The sequence below is a fragment of the Manacus candei genome, unplaced genomic scaffold (assembly GCF_025592945.1).
Source record: "Manacus candei isolate 608988 ecotype Guabito, Panama unplaced genomic scaffold, ASM2559294v1 h1tg000017l, whole genome shotgun sequence".
Taxonomy (NCBI): domain Eukaryota; kingdom Metazoa; phylum Chordata; class Aves; order Passeriformes; family Pipridae; genus Manacus; species Manacus candei.
Genome location: NW_026138065.1, coordinates 7,057,710 through 7,078,263, shown reverse-complemented (window position 1 = coordinate 7,078,263; position 20,554 = coordinate 7,057,710). Strand labels below are relative to the sequence as shown.

Here is a 20,554-nt window from a genome sequence, read left to right as displayed (position 1 = left end):
TGTGCAGAGCTGTCATGTAAGAAAACACTTCCATTGTTTTCATTTGGTCCCACTCAACAAAGGCAGTGAACAAAAATTTTATTTTATCCTTAACAATGAAAGCAAACACCCCTAGAGAAAGAGAAATTATCTCAGCTAGATAGGTTAGTCGTTGCTCTAAACAAGAGATGCCACTGAACACGTCATGTCTGTCTATGGGATACTGAGACTCTTCTACTCTTCTACAATGCAGCACACACACCCGCATCCCCCTTCCTCTCATTGCCACCAAGGAGCAGCACACACCTGTTCTGCCAGATTACTGAGCAAAAACTGTTTATGCTCACCCAGCCACCAAAACTTCTATTTCCATGGCTCATGAATAGATAGCATATGGGGAAAAGTGCTTTCTGTATTCTACTCAACAAGAAGACAAAATTTGATCCTATTTGGTCAGTATTTTTTTTTCAGATTACATTTTAAAAGTCCTCCATAGAAACAAGACATTGCCTCTGATTTACAGATGACTGACCACTGCTCTATACTCTATAATACCTGTTTTTAAAGGAGTGAATTCAAGAGGAGATTGTGGCATGAAGAGAGCTTCAGCAGTACAGACATGGATGAGAAACTGTGCTGGCACCTCTGACTGTGTGAAACATTGGACATGTAGCAAGTAGAAGAATGTTTGGTAATGCTTTTCTCCTAGTCAATCATTCCCAGAAAGACAATTGTATTTGGTAACTACTCCTTGTATGTTTAGTTCTAGCCTAGGGAGCATCATTAACATCCTTTTTCCTATTCCTATAGTTGACCTTCCCTTCCATCCATGAAGTTCAACAGGAAGGAAAACAGATTTTTGATAAGTATAATTTGAGTTACACTTTGTGAAGTGCAAAATTCAAGCTATTTTTACACTATGACTAGGTGTATGATTCACAAAACATTTAATGAATGTTTATACAAAGAAATTTCATTGGCCCTCAACTGAATTTCAGTCTTACTGAGCTCTAGGAATGGGAATATTTCCAGAAAGCACGTTTTAAGTCCAGACTTCTAAATAATTTTTGAAAATAAATGTTAGAAGAGAAATAAAATTATAACCAACCTCAATGCATTTTTATTTTCCAAAATGAAGACAAAACCAGAGAAGCAATCTTAAATGAACATGAGAAAATAACCATGTTTGTAGCCTTTAAAATTATAAAAAGGGTAAAATCTGTGGACTGAAATATTGCTCTGTGAATTACTTGTTTCATTTTCCATGTCATCCTGTCATTCCTAACTCCCGATATCATATACATGTTCCTCATGAATGGTGACATTCATTGGCAGTTTGATTACAAGTTGCTACTGTAAGCCATTCCCACGATGCTAGTTGCTATTCCTTGAGCTCTAGGCTAGAGAAAAGCAATACCATCCACAAAATCAGAAATTCTCAATAGGAAAGCCGTGTGAGTACCTGGCTTGGGTAATGAATCCAAGCTTCCTCTCAGACCTGCACACATGACAAATGGGGTGAAGCAACGATGAAGAGAAATGAGTACAAAGCATACCTATGAGGCAAGCAATTCTTCTCATTCCCCAGAAGTTGCCTGCAGTAGCAAAGGCCACTTGTCTAGTGTGACAAATAGGGCCTACTTCTTTTTTGCAGGTGAATGGCTGACACTGAGATTCAAACCATATAAAAAAATGCAAAGTAACCTTGGGTCACAGAAGGAATCTCATGACCAACATGCATACTCATTGTGACATATATTTTCAGGAATGTAAATTCCACACAATGAACAGCAAAATAATTTTCTCTATAGTTCTGTATCACAGCAGCAATGCTTCTCTCCTTGGAAGAAACATGAAATGCTCTCACATGCTTTCAAACATTGAAAAAACCTTTGAACAGTCCCAGAAAACAAAACCATAATGTGCTGAACTTCAAGCCTTAGGATCTTCCAGACACCTGAGTCTTATTTCAGCAGGCTTCTTCTTATGAAACCTGTTTGTTAAATACAGATGTCAGGTTAGATCAGGTGTCACTGAAGCTTAGGCAGGTTTTGCTGTAGCTCAAGAGAGCTGCATTGACCCCAGCAGGCTGTTTTCCTTCTTACCCAAATCTACCTCAGGCCCAGACAGGCAAATTGCTTTCAAGCATCCTCCAATTAGGTGCAACCCGGAATACCACTTACTTGTATGGGATGTGTTTGCTTCCATTGACAAGGGCAAGGATGACATTGCCCAGCGCTGGCAAGGAGAGACAGAGGCCAGAGCTTCCCTCACGGTTTTTGCTGAGTACTTTCACGCAGCTGCCCAGGTCAATAAGGTGCAAACGGCTGCGACCTCCAGACACTGCCATAAACAAAGAAAGCAAAGAGTTAGTGATGTCTCCAAGAGCAGCTTCCCATGCAGGCAGAAAACTCACCAAGACTTGTGAAGAGGAAACAACACAGAAACCTTCCCTAAGTCATGTTAGCAGACACAAACTGGAGGAGTCCTGTTAATTCACTGTCAGTCTTTATTGCTGTACGTTGCTGTCTACTCCAGACTTGTGTAAAAAATGCCAAGGCTTTCAGTACTCACCCTCTCCTCCAGGTTTAACACTGTGAGAGCCACCAACGTGACTGTGTTTTTTTAAATATAGCTTTATTAGCCTGTACCTGAGTTGGCTCTGTTTCTGTCTCTGTCACTACTGTTCCTCTGTCTGGAATACTGCAGGCTGGGAACTGCTGCTTAGTGAGCAAGGATCCTTCTCTTATTTTTCCCATCCTGAATCCTGTATCTTAAGAACAACCTGTAGTATCTGTGGGATGTTCAACTTTGCTTTAAGTCTACATACTTTTATGTTATCCTTTCAGCTAAGAAAAAGTTTGCCATGCTGGAGTGATTGTGAAGTAGATCCTCTGTTCTGAAAACAGTTTCTGTAAGACTGGCACTAGAACTTTTTGGGGTTTTTTTTGTTTATTCTGTATCAACACACTGCCTTTAGAGTAAGAAGATGCTACCATTGAAACATCAAGATTAATAGACATTTGCTCTCTTTAAAAACCTGTGGTTCCTTATGAATCCAGAAAGAAGACTAAGCAGACTTTACAGAAGTGCTTCGAGCTCTCTACTCTCACAAGACAATTTCCTAGCTGAGTTTTTTGCAAAGCCTATTCTCAGGAGTTAGTTTAGAAACAATATGTAGGAAAAGGCAGTTATATTTTTAGGATCTTAACTCAAAAGGTAAGAGCAGTATTCAAGGGCACAAACCTCCCTTAAACAACAGTGAAAATACTTTACATCTGAGTTTATGCAAACAAAGTCACAGGCATTTTGACACAGCATCTCAAGTTACACATTTGGTAAAAAGAAGTATTAGCACTGAGCAGGGACATCTTTCACAAGCAAAGATGGCAATGGGAGCAACTACATGATGGGAACCTTAGAAAAGGATTTTATGGATGTATTTATTGCTTTATAAATGCCTTATCAATCACAAACATCCTTTTTCGATGGCACTGCATTCAGTAGCTGCATGGCAGACACATTGGTGCTGTAAGAGGTAGAAGGATTACATAAAAAAGTGACGAAGACATTTGTAAAACTTCTACATATTGACAAAAAGGTGATTCACAACCATATAATTTTTCAGATTCAGAAAGTGTACTATGAAAATGTATATAAATATAGAAAACATACAGCTACTAAAGCTATATATAACTATTAACTATAACATAAAACATATTAACCTACACTGAAAAAAGAGATTTCATTTTGCTAGCACTGCAAGACGCAGGGCTCATTGCTTAGTCCTATTTACCTGGTGTCTTGCATGACACAAAGCTTTCTATTAAAAAAAGGAAGAGTTTCTCTAAAATGTGTTATGTATAATTTTATAATTCTGTTTCAGTTATAGTTGATGGCTAGTTAAAAATTAATAACAATAAAACTACAAGTAGATTTTTATTATAAAAGAAAAAAATGAATTAAGAGAAAAAGAGAAGATATGAAAATAAAGTAAGCAGAGGGAAAAAAGAAAGAAAGAAGAGAGAAGACAAAAGAACACAGAATACTCTTTCTGTGAAAGTGATTTATGCTATGGTATTTGAGAATAACATTCCAAAAGTGTATCCAGTATCTCTGTCAATAAATGTTAAAATACAATGACTTCTGCTGCTTTTAAGTCCTGTCAGTTCTTCAGCTACATCAGGTGTTTGGCAACACCTTCTTCACACACTGGACTTCTATGTATTCTCTCACAAGGAAGTAGTATCCACACACACTACAGGCTCCTGCATTTGCCATACAAAGTTAGGCTTCCTTGGGGAACCAGTCAGGCATCTGCACCTCTAAACTTCTCATGGAGGACTTTTGTCTCCCCTTTAAGAGTCCTTAAAAATCTTAAGAGTCCTTGAGTCCTCTAAGATTGTTACCCTCATAAGACTGAAATTACCTTTTTTGCGTATCTCCCAATCATTTCGTTAGGAAAACAAAGAAACGCATTTTGTTGCTACTGAAAATGACTGCAGGTGACATTACTGAATCATACAAAATGAGTATTTCTGTTGCTAAGATTACCAGATATCAGGGAAACAAAAGAAAATGAACAAAATCACTAACTTTCAAAAGCTCAGTCATATTGTTTCCACATATATTCCTATTACACAGGTTGAGGAAATGCAGAATAAGATAAATTACTAGATCTTTTAATTTAATTTACATGCTGAAGTAACATTTTTAAGATTGTAGATCCACTTGCTTGAAAATGAAGTTATTTGTTAGGCAAGTTCTCCACTAATGTGCCTGACAACTATAGAGAAAAGAAGTGAAACATTGTAACACTTGATTTTGTCGATGGCCATAGAGACTGCAGAGCTGACAGCTGAAAAATGACTGTGCCAGTTCTGCCACAATGTCATTTATTTCAATGGTGCTAGGCCTGCTTCAAGACATCCCTAGTAATGAATCTAACAAGGAGGTAAGTACAGTACCAATACCTTATTCTAACAGTAATTTTTTACCAAAATCACATGTTAGTCAGCCCTTTAATCTCTTATCCTTCAGAAGCTGAGGGTTTTTGGTTTTTTGGGGTTTTTTTTCTTTTCTTTTCTTTCTTCCTATCCTTTTTTAATCCTGTTACTGGAATCTATATATCTCTACTATCTTCATGGTTTTTTTCTGAGAAGTCCTTCATTACAGCAGGAGACAGTGATAATCACTAGGCGCCCTTTCTGAGCAGCTGGAATTCCCTCCTCATTCAATTATCAGCCAGATCTGACCCTGCCTGGCTTGTAAGGCCACTCAGATATGGGAACTTGAAGACAGGAGGAGGTATGGCCACTAGACAAAGATATAACTAGAGGCAGTGGGCAAAGCATACAATATTCTAATCCAACAGGAGGATCATGTCTTCTTTTTTTGAAATTATAGCCACAGGAAAATAGTATTTTCCCTTTTACTAATGGCATTTGAAAATAGTAGCAAAGGACTGCATGCACATGTACTTGTATGCAGTAAAAAGCATTAAGTATTAAATAATTGCAATAATTATTTCCTCAAAATCAGCCATTTTATTTCTATAAACCAATCTGTTTGAGTATTCACAGTCTTCCTTTCCACTGTAGGGTGGTTAATTAATATACCTTTAGTTAACTGAGATTTCTGCCTGCCAATTCCACAGGGGTTATTACTTAAACACATGCAAGCCATATTTCCATTTAGAGCAACTTTCTGTTTTTCTCTCTTATAAGTACAGTCAATGTAAATTTTCTTCATTCAAACATTAGATATTAATACTGTAGTGGTGATCACCCACTACATATCATAGCTTGCAATCTATTCCTTATTACAGATAACCTATGCAGAGCCAGGAGCTGACACATATGCTGTTTCTGCAGACTTGCTTAAGCCCACAAATTTAAAGAAGCAGATGTCTCTGGTGTCTTTTGAACAAACTTTTTTTTCCTGTAAAAAAACATTATTTGAAAAAAGAATTTTAACATTAAAGTTTTCTTTTTCAGCAGGGGTGCCTCATACTGTACAAATCTTTTCTCATTGGAACTCACTAAAAAAAACCACTCTCTGTATATCTGTAGTCATAAACAATTTGGGAGTCTTGAAACAGAAGACAAGTATAATAAAAAAATATAAATGGTGTGAGCCAAATGAAAGCCTCGAAAATTATAGCAATATATAAGTAGACACGAAAGTATCTTTTCCTCATGGACAAGTGGGAGATGGAAGTAAATACACAAGCCAGTAAAAGCATCTATAACAAAGAGAGGGAGCAAGTCTACCTGAAAAGTCTGGAGCCTTTACAAAGAACAAGAGTCTTCTGTGCACACATAGTTTGGCCAGCAACTAAAAAAACATGTACTTCCAAGAAAAGGTATAGTTTATGGATTGCCAACATCAGCTTCCCAGTTTCTGGATTGTCAACATGAACTTCCACACAGACTGCCCTATTCAGGTGCTAAAGAGGAACAGCTAACATAAAGGTGGCAAGGAATTCTCATCACCACAATATTTTAATCCATTACCTCAACACTATCTGTAAAGATAATAATAAAAGACAATTTGAGAAGCACCTTCTTTTTTTCGGATGGAGAGGCCCACACAGTGCTGAGAATTGTCAGTATCTCCACAACAGCAATTAAACTGACAAGTGATGGCAATAATTCCCAGTGGCCTTCAATGGCCTTTGGTGGGTCTTCATCTGGCACATGAATGGTCTGCTGGTATGAATGGCCCCACCCAATGCTAAATGAAAAACTCTGCTGATTTTCACCACTAAAGAACATTGCTTAAAGGCCCATGTAAAGCCAGTTTCCAGAGAGGCCTGGAGGAGAGAGAAAGTAGCAAGAGGACAGCTCACTTCCGCCTTTGCCGCTCTTCTCCATGCGATACTGGTAGATGTGCAGAGTGAAGAGCATGTGGGAGTTGCGGTGATCCTCCTCATCACAGTCCCGCTGGCTGCTCCGGCGTGAGGCAATGGCAGCATCCAGGAAGAAGGCAGCCTTCTCTGCCGTAGGGGCACGGAGCTCACTCTGATTCTGAAGCTGCAGTTAACACAAGGGAGAAATCATTTAGAAACTCCCACACAAGTCAACACCACCAGACAACTTACACCAGTCAACACATACTGTGGATATGCTGCTTTCTGCTGGGACCAAAAAGGAGGAAGTGCCAAAGCAAAGAGACTCTACTGACATTGGCAGTGGCAATAACGTGCCCTCCAGGAGCCCTGATGGCTAGAAGTAGGAAAAAAAAATTGTGGAAGACATGTCAATCCAAAACTCAATAGTTGGTGGAGAGTGGTAGTGGCAGGGCTACATTACCCTTCAGAATGTGTTAGAACGGAGCAGTCCACAGATATATGGTCCCAGGTAAATCTGGGAAATAATAGGACTGAAAATTGTGCTTAGTCTTGTGGCATACGGGGAGCAGCACAGAAGAGAAGCCCTTTCCTTACCCCTTCTTGCCAAAAGCTTATGCACTTGCTAATAAGCCAGGGCAATCCATTAAATGGAACAAGGAAGGTAATGTACATACATTCACATTTGCTGGACCTCAGTCCCAGTCACCAGCCTGCTCTTAACTCCCCAAAGTGACAGACAGCTTAGGAGGGCAGATATTATTAACCCTCCCATAACATTAGGAATGCATGCATGTTTCATGTCACCTAAGATTAGTTTGTCTGTGAAGGGACACGTGACTGCGCAATCTGATAGCACTAGTTTCGGCAGTACGCAGAACTGGCCCACAGCCCATAGGATGAGTTTGTTTTGTCTGGTGTAAAAACAGCAAGGAACCCCCTTTCTTGGGGTTTGTTCCCCTGCTATATAACATAGCTAGAAGTAAAATTCTCCTAAAGGCAGTACTTCTGTCTTCTCTTTGTGACCATTAATCAGCCCGAGGAGGGATAAAGCTGAGGCTGTGTGTGGGATGGGGTGACACAGCTGAAGGCTAAGCACTCTCAAGAAAGAGGGAGGGGGGCAGGAAGGAGTTAACAAGGCAAGCAGAAGGCAGGTCAGTCTGTGGGCTGATCTCACTAATGTAAGCAACAATGTGCATACTTGGAAAGGTCCAGTGACAGACAGTATGACATATAGTGATCATTCATTTGCTATGTACACTGCTGATTCTGCATATCTGTATGGCTATAATATAATAACCTGCCTTCATTCGAGGATTTTGAGAATTCAGGTGTAGGACGTATGACTCCAGAATGTCGCTATGTCTTTTAAGAACACATAAAAAGGCTTCTTTCCCTCGCAATTTAACTCAATATTTTACACTGCAGAGATACATAGATGTCTCATGGAGATACTTCTTCTTCACTGATCTAAAATAATTCATTTTGTATATAGCTGTTCTGTCTGTATCTATATGAAAATAAGCCACAATAATGGGATATTTATTGTTACTGCTATTGTGCTAAATACCTTGGTAAAGAATTAAGCTCTAAGGAGATGGTAGATGTCACACAGTTATGTAACACAAGTAATGTACATATGCTAATTCAGATCTTAACTGACCCATCTACCACCCCAATGGGAACTGTGAAGACTCAAGTCTCTCATCTCATATTCACTAGACTGCACCCATTAGTGGATACCAGAGGGTGAGATCTCTTGAGATAGTGTAAGTATTTCATAAAACACTAAAGTCAGGAGTTAAGGGAAAAAGAGAACCCTAACTGTTATTCAAAATCAAGATGCAACTTTGTAGTCCTTAGGTAGAATGGAAAACAATGAAAAATAAGACCTAAGTATGCCTAAAAAGCTTAAACCACAGAGAGATAAGACACAAAATTTTTTACTTGTTTTTTAAAATCTCACAGTTTGTGACTTGTGTAGATTCAATAATGATCTCTAGATGCTTGGAGCTGGATATAGTGTAGATGACCCTGTGGGTCTGTTCCGTCCTCCCTCCCCTCCCCATCCTTAGATAGGTAGGGCTCTGCAGGTTCTCGATGGAATCAGCCTTTGCCTTTCAGGTTGAAAGAACATATTCAAGCTCTATCATACTTGTTTGCTCCCTCTTCATCTACTCATACAGAAAGCATATTTATGCCCTCACAGACAGCAAAATGAAAGAATAGACCTTTTTTTCCCTCAAAGTAAGTGGGGTGAAAAGATAGGGCTGCTGAGAATTTCTCAGGGTTATCCAGAAATACATGAGCCAGTTACTCATTCCTGCTAAACCTCTGAACCTGAGAAGAGTTTAAGTTATTCTTGACTTGCCCAGCTCAGGAATTTACTTCTTGGCAGCAATTAATAAGTAGTGATTAATGTTTCCTGCAACATTGCTAATGCAAATGCTATAAATAATATAATTTATAAAGAAATAAACAGCCATATTAATGGCCTACAGCTATTTGTGCAGTACTGTAAATATTTTAGCTTGTTGTTTTACAAAAGAGAGATCACACTTTTTTTTTTTAAAGAATGAGGTGAATTTTTGTTTGCACTGAATGTTTTCAAATTTTATTGCAAACACAAGCCCCTGCTCAATATCAGTTATACCAGAGGTACAAATATTTAGGCCAGGAAAGCAGATGGCCCTGCAGCTGCAGGTCATAAAGTTCTTGCATGTTTTAAAGTAAACACTTTCAAGTCTATAAACTTAATGCTCTGGGTAGTTCTTGAATTTGAACCACTTCAATAGCTAAAGAAAAAAAAAGTCATGTTGCTTGTTTCAATGTAAAACGGACTTTGGATTCACCTGCATGCCACAAATGGGGTCTTCACAAAGGTAGACACCTGGGGACTGACCATCTTGCAGGCTGCCTGTAGCCACTTCTGACAACAGGTCTCTCAGATTTTCTTCTTTCCCCCACACTTCCACTGCAGAAATTCGGACTGAGAAGCGGGCTCCTGTCTTCTCTTTCCGTTCATTAATCAACTTGAAGAGCCATGAGATGGCACAAGGAATTATGCCAAGGTTTTGCATGGAATCATCCTTCCCAATCATGGTGTATGACTTCCCTGTCAGGAATAGGGGGATGCAGAAAATAAAACATTATTCCCAGAACCTTCACAGCCTTCTGCCAAGAGAGATTATCCTGCGCAACCTCCTGAAAACAACTTCACTACAACAAGCACAGCCGGTAAAGGGAAAAGATAGGCAGGCAGACAAATTAGTACATGGAGAATGCAGATGAAATCTTGAGCTGCTTTCAAAAATCATTACCTCGTGCATTCCCCTGACGTGTCCCATTCTCCAGGCAAGGTGCTGCAGGACCCTACCCTGCAACACTGCAGCCTCTGATAAGTGTGGGTGAATTGTGGAGAGAATTGAGTAGAGCAGGAGTGCCATGGTCTCTAAAAATCCCTACTTTAGATACTGTAAGAGTAGTATTCTTTCAATACCATTTTACTTCAAAGCACTATATTACATTTCATATGCTGGGGTTGGGATTGACATAAACTTAGTCCCAGAATCACACAGATGTAACTTTATACAGAAAAGGAAAAAAACCCCAGCACAACAGGTATATGTGATCATTTGGTGCAGAAGTGGGTCCACAATAAAAAATATTTCATCTCATTTGGTATTATTATACCACCCCCTCATTTGGTATTATTTGACTCTGCAGCTATAGCTTTGGCTTGTCTTTGTTATTTAAGAACAGACATAGAGTACGATCTTATACTGCTTTAGGTGTCACTACATATAATGCTTTTAGATAAGTTTTCTAAAGTTCCTAAATTTATAAGCCAAATGATAAAGGTGTACATCCTTTCAGGCAAGTACTCCTGGCTTCTTCACCTTGTTTCATTTCTCACGTCGAATCTATGTGGAATGCACGTCTGTGTCAAGGTCTGGTCTATCAATAGTTTGTGGAATGGTGGTGGTGCAGTTAACAATGCAACTGCAGAGACTCAACTCGTACTCCAGCAAAGCCCTAGCTAGAATACCTCCCCAAAGAACTTGTGAAACACTGTTATCTGGTGGTTTCCTTTTCCATCTCACTTGTTATCTTGTGTTTGGCAAGTCAAAGGGGGTTAAATACCTAAGAGCTCATCCTACTCTTGCTCCTGCCTTGTTCAGAGCGGCCTTGTGGTGTAGTGACCTCCTACATTCATTGTACCAGAGCTGGTAGCATTGCAACATTCAGTAGTCTCCAGTTTTTGTTGCCTATAATTTGGTATAATTGTGACCTGATACAGCTTGATCTTCTTTACCACCTGAAAAACTGAATTATCCTTTTAAGTTATATACATATGACTCTGTTTCTTTGAGACAGTAAAGAATGGAGATCATTGCATGCAGACAATAAAACCCTCTTCATTCAAGAGACAGTACTTTCAAAATACAACTAGGTAGGCATGAGCAAAACATATGATTACTCTTGAAATCCAATTCTTTCAAAAGAATAGTGTGTTAATGATGACAATTCTCCTTTTTATTTTCCTTTCATGAATACCTGAAATTCTATTGAAGTGTTTGCAAAGTGCTAGTTTTGATCCACTGGTAACGTTCAGTTAACCATTAGAATAAGCCTTGTTGGAGACACTGCAGGAACAGGTTAGTAATGAGTGAACTGTTTAATTAGGGAATAGAATATAAATCAAACTATTTGAGTGTCCAGTCACAACACTTGAATAGTGTCATCACAAACATCAAGTATTTAAGTGAATACTAACAGCCTTTACACAGCTTGATAAAAGTGGTATTTTGGCACACCATCTCCAACACCAAGCACATTTGTAAAACTGTAAATCACTGTTGGATCATTCATTAACAATTGTCCAATATTTATACAATATTCAAAGATGTGTAAGCAAGAGGTGAAGGTGTAGTACAGATCATGCACAGTGTACTACTTTCAAATACAATTAATATACACAGACAAGTGAAAGTTGCTTTTCCCTGATATAATATACTAGCAATCTTGGGTTAAAATATTCATTTTGCCGCTTGAGTAGGGAAATTTAACAATACCAACCAAGCTTGGCATGACCAAAGCAGAACACGCAGCCATCTGCCCCATTGACCACAGACTGGATCACCTCAGCCACAGTCCCAGCACATACTTCAGCCTGTCATAGGTATTTAAAAAAGAAAAAAAGAAAAAAAAAGAAAAAGAAAAAGAAAAGAAAAGCATTAACAATAATAAGGAAAATAACTATTTTCACTGGAAAATGGTAGTAATGTCATCTGTGCTCATGTTAGCATGCTGAAGTATCAAAAAGTCTAATCCTGCTTGTCTCGTTCGTGTGACCTGTGCTGTTGATGGGAATGACATGACTTGTGTAAGCACATGAAGCAGGACTTTTGTTCTCTGTCAAGTAAGTTTCATTCACTGAACCATCAACATCTTTTGTGGAGTTAAAAAAATGCACTTATTGTAAGGGGATGTGGTTGGCCTGTTAGAACTGCCTATTAAGGGGATTTTAAAATACAGTTTTGATTAAAAATCAATCCAATGCTAAGGAATTTTTACAGGATCTATTATTTACCAAATTATGGATTGAGTTCAATTACACTAGCATGTTGGTAAAGAATATCAGGGGAACAAACAGCCTCTTTGGTACTAGCTGGGTGACTACATTACTATGAGTCTTCTCAGCGTTTTGCAGCAGTAGACTCCATTCTGAAGACTGTAACAGTATTTTAAGAAGTACAACACTGAAATTTACCCTAGGCATTCCTGTATTTAAGGTTCAAGAAGGCTGAATGGTTTACAGTGGTTCTGCAGCAACTGCCTATCAATAGTGGATGAAACTAAATCAGAATTCACAGTTTAGGCCTTGATGGGAAGCACTTCCCATTTGATAATAAATCACATAAATTCACCTAGTTCATGGCCATTTCTAAACTATTTCTACAATATAAAATAAAATGGGACAAGTAAGGGACTGTTCACAGGCCAGCCCCTTGAACTGCATCCAGGCATTAGTCTGGGAGGTGCTAGCTGCTGGGACCAGAATCAGGTGAGGGACTGGCCTAATGACAGTTATATGACAGTACTTAAGTTGGTCCTGTGTCCCAGTTCTGTTTAGTTTATTAGTACAGAAATAGCCTTACAGGGTGGTTTTGTAATTATACTTTACAATGCTACTTTACTTTTCTGCTGTCCTCATGACATTTGGGTAACATAGTTCATCAAACCAAGGAAGTCTAATAAAAAGAAGAAATCTGCATATATACACATGAATAAACATTTGTAGATTAAAATCCCCAGCTTCTTATTGTAAACTATACAATAGAACACCGTAAAAATAACCCTTGACCCCTTAACAAATAGAGGACTGTATTAGAGAACTGCAGCTCTGACCAGATCTCTGTATATACCAAATAATAAGATTTTATAATATGCTTGTTGATATTGAGGATTTTCCTACGAGGCACCATTTAGCACATTTATTGCATGTACAACTTTAGGACAAATTATTTACAGTAAAGAATAAAGAAAACACACAATTATAGAGTTAAAATTTAATAAACTGATTTCATTATTGATAATGATGGCATACCAAATGCAGCCCTGAAGGTACTACTGCTGCAGCAGAAATGAATTTGGCTCTGGTGCACACTACTATTTCGATAACTATTCGGATCATACATTGCCTACCTGTGATGCATCTTGGGGGAAAACTGCATCAAAAGCAAACATCTTGGGTGGAACCTGGTTTCCCCTTTTCTGGAAAGCATTCTGACCTCCGCAGGCCAGCGGGTCATAGAGTGTGATTTGCTTCTTACGAGGGTCAACTTTTAAGAAAGAGCTCGATTCAGATGTATCTCTGGCAAGTGTGGAAGAAATGCGTACCATGACTTTGACCTGTCAGCAAACACACAAATAGATGAGCAAATTTCATTAGTCTGTTGTCTGCTCCAGACTGGTATATTGAACAAATTTTCCAATTACACTCAACCAATTCATACTTGCTTGTTTTAGCTAGTGTCTCAGTGGAAGTTAGTGAACGCACAGGAATTATGAGGCAGAATTTGTCCTAAAATACAGAGTAAATAAAGCCAGAACTCATCTCCATCTACTTGTGTATTTAGAATGATGATGTATATCATGGTGTTTTAGCGTCAGTGTTACTCAAGTACAACGATGAGGTATTACATCACCTTGTCTTACTCTCAATATAAATTGAAAATTAACCATACCCTAGTGGCCCAATTAAGAAAGCTGAAAGGTAATCTAGACTGCTAAGCTATCAGAACTGCTGCAGTTTCTACAAAAACTCTGATCAATAAAAGCACCTAAAAGATCTGTAATTTACAATTACCTTTACAATTTTAATTCAAAAGCAAAGATGAAGTGCTCAGTTCTAAGTGTCATCATCAAAGAGTTGTGAAAAGACTCCAGTTTTAATGGTCAGATTTTGAAATTATTGTCAAGGGAGTGGATGTAAAAGGTGTTAAAGATTTGTTAAAACATCTTAGTTCACAATTCATTAAATAGCTACATAATAAAATGTTATGACAAAATGACAAAAATAAATCTTCATAGATTTAATGAGGTTATGCCGCATCCTTAGCCCAGTTTGTAAGCAATTTAGATGTAAGGAAAACAGGACAATCAGTCTGGCTTTAGTTCTCCCCACAAATTCACCACCTGCAGACACATAAGCTCCCAAACCTTACAGGGCAAACATCACCGCTCTCTCTCTGCCAGCTCTGTCCTAGAGCAGACTGACTTTCATAGCAACTAGACAGAATTTTATCTTAATGCTCCTTAATCATGCATCACTTGCATCAAACCCACCCACGTTTGACATGTGAGTGTCAGCCAACAACCCTGGTCATTCCACATGAAATGGGCGAGGTCTGAATGTTTATTTCAGCCCTAGGTCTCTCGGAAGCTCAGAAGGGAGGCACTGCTCAAGTTAGCAGGAAAGGGAGGGAGTACAGCTGTAAATCCTAGAGCATCAAGAAAACAAAGGACAGTATCAGTCTTGGGCTGTTTTCCTGTTTTCAACTTTGTGTGCCTTTGGCTTTTTTCTACTGTGTCCCACATTTTTAAACAGATACCAATATCAAGAGCATTAGACTGATCTGCTGGAAAAAAACATAAATGTTATTCTTCAACTATGTTAAATAAAATACTTGCTCTGCTTAAGAAAATTCTTTCCCTTTAAGTTTATGTGTAATTTTAGCTGCTGTGAATCCATGTACTTCTAATCCTTGATCGCCATGTGCAAAGAGAGCTAACTTTGTTAAGCTTTTTGGGGGTTTGGAGAATACACAGTGTGTAAAATTTAGCAAGCCTTCATATACAGGCAGTCTAGGAGTTCTTTCTGGCCTCAAACTATATGGGCATTCAGTTTTAACTACAGCTATACCCATTATGTTATGGTATAATATCACTAGCTTGAGTCCAGATTTAAACCTTTTCACACAAAGTCAGATTAATACCTGCCGCTTCTTACCGAAGTAATACTGCAAATCCCCCTAATTTCCAGCAGCTTCCAATTGTTTCCTCTTTCCCTGGAATAAAAGACCAATTTAACTGAAATCCTAAAAATTTACTAGCATCAGATAAACTGAATGAACCACTATAAAAAAAAGACCTCAACTCTGAAGTCCCAGGAGCTGTCTAACAGCACACATTCTCTGACCATTTGGCTCCTCAAATCTGGTAAATATAAACATTTCTCAAGAAAAATACTTCTATTGCCATGAACTTTTCAATGTCCTGTGCATTGGGAATTTTTGTTTTGAGACCTTATGGTTCACGTAGTCATAGAATCACATAGTTACTCTTTTTGCTGAAAGAAAAAAAAATTCTCTTCCTGGACCAAATTCAGCAGCAGACACACACACACAAATCTGTGTGACAGTCTCTAGCAAAAATAAAGTTAAGCACATGAGTGTGATGGACATTGAACACACGTAGTAACAACAGATTATTTGAACTCATCTGGTAATTTGTAGATACTTACAGTATTATTCCAGGCCAGTTTCACACCAGTGCAATTCTTTCAAATTTCTCCTGATTTACATCACATTAATTGAGAAGACAACTAGATCCCATCTGTGCAAAATGTATGTTGCCTATATGGCATGGGAGCTGTGACTGTAACAAAAACCCAATAGGCAGGCAAGATAACAGGCAAACTTCAGTCCTGAGAAATACATATTGGGATTCAGAATTGCATATGCAATTATGGCACACTAAAATAGGCAGACCAAAACATATTTTAAAATATCTGAGCCAGACATAACTTCTGACAAGACAGGTAGGCTTCTGGTCTGGGAATCAGGTTGAGACTGGGGAGGTAGGACCTCTTCTAACAGCTGTGCCTCAGATGCAGCATGATTGTGAGCTGGTGGTTCAATCTCTACTTCACACTATCCATCTGTAAAATGGGCAGAGTCACAGTTTACTCCACTGCAAGGCACACTGATATATTCATACAGTCCTTGTCTGGCCTCAAAGGACTGGCAGTAGCCATTAGGTAGACACTCCATTATAAAACATAATAATGCTTGTAAACTAAACCCAAGGATTCAAGCAAGGCACTTCCCAACTGTAGTTATGACAAGAGTAAATCAACTAAGACACAGCAGTAGAAACAATGGGAGACCAAGGCCTCCCATTTCACAGTCTGCCATTTCACAGTCCTTCATTGCAATTTATAGCCGGAGTTAAGGGGTGGAGGCTCAGAGTCTGTGCTGGACCCTGAAAATCCACACCACAGGGGAGGCAGCATGAGGTTAGGCAAATGTAACTCAGTCAGCTGTGGGGATTGCAAAGGAACTTAATGGACTTAAAAGGCTTCAGCTCAATTTAAGGAACAGACAGCAGATCACAGTGCTGCTCTGGGGAGGGCAGAAATACAGTATGGTTAATTTGAAACTAACTGAAGAGTGAAGTTTAAGAATTCTAATACTTTATGCTTGCAATTTATATTTAAATAAACTGTAAATTGAACTTCTCCTTAAAAAGAAGAAAGCAGGTTTTCTGCTGTACCTCCTATGTGTTATTACTCCTTTAGTCCAATGTTACAGTTTCCCACTAATCTTGTGTAATTGAAGCGTCTAAGAGATACCACTTGCAATTAATGGGACCACTCAGTCTGCCAGAAATTCTTATTTGAATTCCAGTGACCAGGTCTTGGCAGTGCCCAGCCTTAGATGTACCTCTGACTGTTACTATGCAGAAACACAAAAGCAATCTCTTCAGACATGGGCTCTTGGTAAAAAAAGCAACCTGGGCCTAATTTTGGTCTGATTTGGTCAGCCATGCAAATCTGGCTGAACTCAACAAGAATTACCCACCTTAGGAGCGGAGGGAGAAAATAAAAGGTCACTTGCTCTGCATCATTATTGTGCCTTTTCTAGGATATAGCTTCATTTCTTAATTCAGCTCATGCATTTTAACATTTTTAATGTGTTTTCTCTTATGAGTTTACAGGATTTCATTGGACAACTATTTAATCCAACCCCCATTTACTTCATCTGCCTTCAAAGACATGGTTTGTTCTTGCATGAGTTCTACAGTCATCGAATTCCACAATATTACTCCTGGTGTGCAATGCCACAAATAAAAGTGGAATCAGAGCTATACTATCTAGGTTTCCACAACTGAGAATTTTATGTATTTTTGTCTATGTGTTTATTTTACACATATGTGTGTGTATTTAAATTATATACACCATTTTTAAAAAACATATACATTTTCTGAACATATATAAAAATCAGTATTTTTTTCATAAGTTTCTCTCTAAATGGCAATTATTGGCACTGAAGGGATCCTTCATGGGTACCATTCAGAAGAACCAAGGGAAGATTTAGGGGAATTGCTGTATTATCACTCTGCTACTGTACTGTAAAAATAAGCATAGACCTTTTAAGTAACTCTATGACAACTTCAGTTGCCTGAACTATGCTCCTTTGCTTTCTCCTTTTTTTCCCTAATGTATCCCTATATACACATCCACTATTCCTTGAACAAGGAATTTGCTAATTGTAGGATTTTCCCCAGATGAACTCAATTTGTGACCTGTCACAGACCTTTTGTTATGTTCATACTCTGTGGAGAAGGACAAAGGTTCAGCACACTCTGCAAAGTAGAACTGGTGCCGTAGGAAAAAAAAAGAAAGCAGAGTCCAGCCACTGATACTGCCATGTCTCCTGTGCCCACAGGGGTCTGTCTGGAGGACAGACAGCAAAATGAGCAGGGAAGGTGGGAGAGGTAAGCTGTGTCAAATCTGTATCACACACAAATAGCTACAAACAGAGACTGGAATGAGGCAACACAAGCAATCAGAGATAACACTGGGGATATTATCACTTCCTTCTACTCTTGCCTGTAAGATTTCATTTGGGGTTCATTTATCTAATTACTGCAGGGACAGGGCTAGACAGCTGTTGCTTCAGGCATTGTGCTTGCCTTTATGAGCTGCTTTTCTCATCAATCATTTGAGCAGCTTCTGCGGGATGTGTGCTGGGTAGTGGTGGGAGGCAGGAGCGGCAGTGCAGTCGCAGTCGAGACAGGCCAGCCAGGGCTATTGAGCTGTATCAGCACTCCATCAATGTAATGGCAATCACTGGCTGCAGGAACAGCCTTATTGGAGGTTAATGAAGAGTAGGTTTTGTAATTTCTCACTGTTACAGTTGTAAATAATGGTGGCAGGCATGCATTTTTGCTGTAGCCAGCCACAAAGTACTACAGCACAAAAAAAGCTGTAACGTCCCATACGCTTATGCACATTCACGCTTTTGCATGATGGATGCAAAGCTTCAAACCTTTCTATGGTTTCCAGAGAATATGGAAACCATCTGTTAAGTATTTTAAAGGATTTTTCTTACAGATCTTGAGACAATTAACTGATCATGCAAACGTGAAATCTAGGAGGTCAAGCTAAACAGACTGACCCAGAATGCGACAAATACGGGATTAGATGAGTAGATGTTGCTTTAATGGAAATCTGGTCACATTTGAAAAAAAGAAAACAACAAATGAACTCGGGTAAATTATGCCAGTTCAGGAAGCTGCTCAGGAAGCATGTGAAAATAGGTCTTATTGTCCTCTCTTTCTATTTTCACAAAGGTAACTGGCCTGGGTTTCAGCTTTAGCACAAATTTAGAAAATACATAGGTGTGATCACTCTTGCTCTTCGTGGAAATGGCTGTTACTGCTACTAATGCTTTGGAAAAGCAGTGAGAACAATTGAAAAAGCAATAGCAACCTGAGTGTGCAGGTTTCCTCTTTTTTTTTATGACTGTCTCTCTGTTTCTATCTTGTGTAGTTGCTAAAACTTTACCGGCTCATCAACCCCATCCTGTACAGCAGTTAAAGTAATTTGCACTTGTAGCAATAATGGGAAGTAGTGGCAGTGTACTGTACCCAAACACCAATCATGTTATTCTAAAAACTTGCACTTATCATGATTGTACCCTTTTCCAGTTGGATGATGCAACTTTAATAATGAATTCAATAAAATCTTGTGTGAAATATACTCAAGGTCACAGGGCATGGCTCAGTGACCTCCTGTATTGTTCATGTCAGCAGTAGCTGTGAGTTTTGTCAGTATGGTTTGTTACAGTCAAAAGACAATGCTGAGCACCAACAGTCTGAAACCAGCACATACATCAGCCCAGCCATTCAGTTGTCGCGTTGCTACCTCAGCATTTACTAGATTCTAAATTAACACAGACCACTGCAACCTTCCTCTACCCTTAAAAAAGATTAAAAATAAAAAAATAATAATAAAAAAAACCAAACCACATAAAAAATAAACCCAAACCGGAAAAAAAAAAAAAGACAAGACATGAGGATCATGCTGTCATGGAAACAATCTTTCCCTAAGGCTCCCCCCATGCAGACTGTGGGTTCTTGGTTTTCCTTTTGCTTCCTTATGACCTCTTTGAGGGAAGTCTGCATTTCAGAACTGCATAACTGGGCAGTCTGTGTGTTCCCTCAAACAGGAGAAGGATTTTTCCCAGCTTCTGACACTCTCCACATACCTGCACATGGATCAACAAAGCGTACCTGCAGCAGCTATGATGGGGTCAACACAGCCTGACTCAGCCCATGTGCTGGGATAAAATTCCAGCACTTTTTTTTTTTTTAGAGAGAGAGAAAATATATTTAAACATCACCGAGAGGAGGATTTTCATAAGAACTCAACAAACCAAAACAGCCTCCAACAATCCCAGCATGAACAACATGGGATCAGCTGGCAAATTTTGTCTTCCCTGTAGTGGATCTGCAGATACGTAAGCATGAGCCTACTGGTATAGTCAGCAGATGCTTACTTAAGTCTCCAGCCTTTGCACTACTGCAAAGATTTGCCTTGCTTCTCCCACTCTAATAAGAATGTATTTTTCTGTGCTTAGTATAAGTACAGTTGACCACTAGGAATTTCAAGATCTCATCTTTTCCTTGGTGCCACATCTCTTTACCTTTCAAAATCAAACACATATTTTGCTTCACTTCAGTGACTGTTTAAAGTAGACAGTTTCCCCTCTTCCTTTTTTTCTATTTAATATGATTTTTCAAAAGGGTCTAAAAAATAAAATATCTATCTAGTAAATTAAACAAGGAAAGAACTGATTCCTGGCACAAAATGGAGAAATGGCATCCTTCCCTGTAATTTCATCCTCTGCTATGGTGTGGCCATATCCAATGGTC

At 38.8% G+C, this 20,554-nt stretch overlaps 2 protein-coding genes across 3 annotated transcripts in view; both read right to left on the bottom strand.

Annotated features, from left to right (window-relative positions):
- Positions 1-20,554, bottom strand: part of KIF26B (kinesin family member 26B) — a 285,789-nt gene that overhangs the window by 50,172 nt on the left and 215,063 nt on the right. For both annotated transcript variants that reach the window (XM_051783303.1, XM_051783306.1), the window contains 5 exons: positions 13,538-13,744; positions 11,909-12,002; positions 9,682-9,944; positions 6,830-7,013; positions 2,163-2,322 (listed from right to left, as the gene is read on the bottom strand). In XM_051783303.1, the coding sequence (XP_051639263.1) occupies positions 2,163-2,322; positions 6,830-7,013; positions 9,682-9,944; positions 11,909-12,002; positions 13,538-13,744 (908 nt within the window). The remainder of the gene's footprint in view (positions 1-2,162; positions 2,323-6,829; positions 7,014-9,681; positions 9,945-11,908; positions 12,003-13,537; positions 13,745-20,554) is intronic.
- CNST (consortin, connexin sorting protein) overlaps positions 1-20,554 on the bottom strand; it is a 668,223-nt gene that overhangs the window by 526,543 nt on the left and 121,126 nt on the right. The gene's annotated exons all lie outside the window — the stretch shown is intronic.